Genomic DNA, 2298 nt, shown 5'->3' on the forward strand with positions numbered 1-2298 from the left:
GCACAAATAAGTAAACAAGTCAAAGTCATGTTGGCTACAACACTGTTAAACCCAGAGTGGAAAAAATAATGAATGTTTGCCAAAAAGACAAAATTAGCAGGGAAAGCTTCTAAGGCAGTATACAAACAATAGAGTGTGGAAAAGCAATTAAAACACTGAACGTGTTATTTTTATATTTAAGGCAAAGCATGTAAACTGGTAAATAACAAATAAGCAAGCTAAAAAGAACATAATAAGCAACTGTAATATAAGCATCTATTTATATGGCACCTAAAACTGTACTAACTGGCTGTGCTTGTTAGATTAAATTAAAAGGGAAAATACACAGAACCAACCCCAAAAGGGTCAAATATGAAATACCAGTCAGCAGGCGAAATGCCAGGAAATTCCAGCCTCCACTGAACAAAAAGATGAGCCTTAGATTGTTCTGTAAAACAAGAAGGCTTAGGCATATTAAAATGTATTTTTTACACAAATGAATTCCAGAAGGGATGTTTCCTTAGTGGGTTGAGCTGAGCTACCAAGCTTCAGCTTGGTACATACAAAGTTGTTCCTGCTCAGCACAGGGGCAAGCTAAAACTTTGTAAGAGTAGTTATTCCAGTCAGCTGTATTATAAAAGATTTCATAACTTTTATGTTAGATTTCACAATTTTAGAGTACTGGCCAAAGGTCATTATTAATATAATCAGTTGCTAGTAAGATATGTTTTTAATAGTAGTTAATGTATGGAGAGGTTGTAATGCATGTAAGAGTCCAGCAAAGGCAATGAATGGAAGCAGAAACTGTTCAACTGAATGAGATGCTATATCCTAAGTTCTCTTATTTAACATATTAATGTGTTATCACTTTTCAATCTATCAGGCAACCACACTCATATCAGAATAACGTCTCTAAATAATATAAAGTAACAACACACATAATTAATACCTTGATCTCTCATTTCTTTCAGGACCGGGCATATTTTTCGGAACTGCAAAGCTTTAAGCTGGTTACAGCATTGATTGCTTCTTAGTAACTTTTATCCATCTCCTCTTAATGCCTTCAATTTCTATTGTATTTTTAGCAGCTAAGAACAACTTCATAGCTAAGGAGGAGCAAATCAGCTTCAAAGACTGTGCTGAAGCTTTCAAATCTGGACTGACAACAAGTGGAATCTACACTTTAACAGTTCCAAACACTGCACAGGAAAAGAAGGTAGGATGGCTATAAAGTGCTACCTAGGCATACTGTGTGTTAAAAAGTTATTTGATCTGGTAAATATGCTATTTTAAAGGCTAGTTAATAGTGAAGTTTATTACTTACCATGTTTTTTTATATGCAATTTGTCACTTATAGATCTGAGTATCTTACAGGAAGAAGAAAGTCCTTCAGGTGAAATCTTGGCTCAGTTGAAATGAACGAGCATTTTGTTGTTCACTTCAGCATGCCAGAATTCCATTCTTTGTTTTCACATAATTAACACAATTAAAGCAATATAGTACTGTAATTTCTTTGTAAAATCTCTTAACTCCAACACAATTGCTCTGCGTGATCAGCAATCTCCTGTCTCCTCTAAGTTCTTAGTTCCTTCATTTGCCCAAGTGCCTTCAGGTGGCAAAAGGAGGTAAAATCAGGGGCATGGAAGAGTACTCATGTAAGCAATCTACTAGTACTGGACTCAAGTATTCGTTCTAGTTCTTTGTTGCACAGAGTTTTAAGGGCATTTGTGTAACAATTAGATTAGCGATTAGATCAGCACAACTGACACTGGGTAACATTGAGGACTTTCCTGGAAAATTCTGCTCTGATTTAAATAAAAGGTGAGAGTTTGCAGTGGTTTCACTAGATCAGTTTAAATTCCTCTATGGATATTTTTTCCCCTATGTGTTTAATTGAAATGAACTTCAACGTCAATTAAGTTAAAGCAATACACCACACCTCTATAGAAGAGACCTTGAGCTAAAAATGGCACTCAGTGGATGAAACACTGGGTGCCTGACAGAGATGCTCCACCTACTGAAGTAGGTAAAATGATAAAGCTTCAGATAATATAAATCAGTTGAAACAATCAATAAAATCTGAAAGAGAAAGTTCCAGGTGGATTGTGAGGATAAAGAACCCAAACCTGCAGCGAGCATTCTGAGGAGTGAGGCTCAAATGATGAATCATAGAATCATTAAGGTTGGAAGAAACCTCCGAGATCATCGAGTCCAACCATCAACCCAATACCACCATGCCTACTAAACCATGTCCCTAAGCGCCGCATCTACACGTCTTTTAAATACTTCCAGGGATGGTGACTCAACCACTTCCCTGGG

At 36.5% G+C, this 2298-nt stretch overlaps 2 protein-coding genes across 4 annotated transcripts in view; one reads left to right on the forward strand and one right to left on the reverse strand.

The window, feature by feature from the left end:
• MCPH1 (microcephalin 1) overlaps positions 1-2298 on the reverse strand; it is a 183353-nt gene that overhangs the window by 69783 nt on the left and 111272 nt on the right. The window lies entirely within an intron of this gene.
• ANGPT2 (angiopoietin 2) overlaps positions 1-2298 on the forward strand; it is a 49307-nt gene that overhangs the window by 31196 nt on the left and 15813 nt on the right. For 2 of the 3 annotated variants that reach the window (XM_009333198.1, XM_009333201.1), the window contains one exon: positions 1065-1195. In XM_009333198.1, coding sequence (XP_009331473.1) covers positions 1065-1195 — 131 coding nt within the window. The remainder of the gene's footprint in view (positions 1-1064; positions 1196-2298) is intronic. The other variant, XM_009333200.1, reaches the window with a different exon arrangement.

The sequence above is a fragment of the Pygoscelis adeliae genome, unplaced genomic scaffold, assembly GCF_000699105.1.
Source record: "Pygoscelis adeliae isolate BGI_AS28 unplaced genomic scaffold, ASM69910v1 Scaffold57, whole genome shotgun sequence".
Lineage (NCBI taxonomy): Eukaryota > Metazoa > Chordata > Aves > Sphenisciformes > Spheniscidae > Pygoscelis > Pygoscelis adeliae.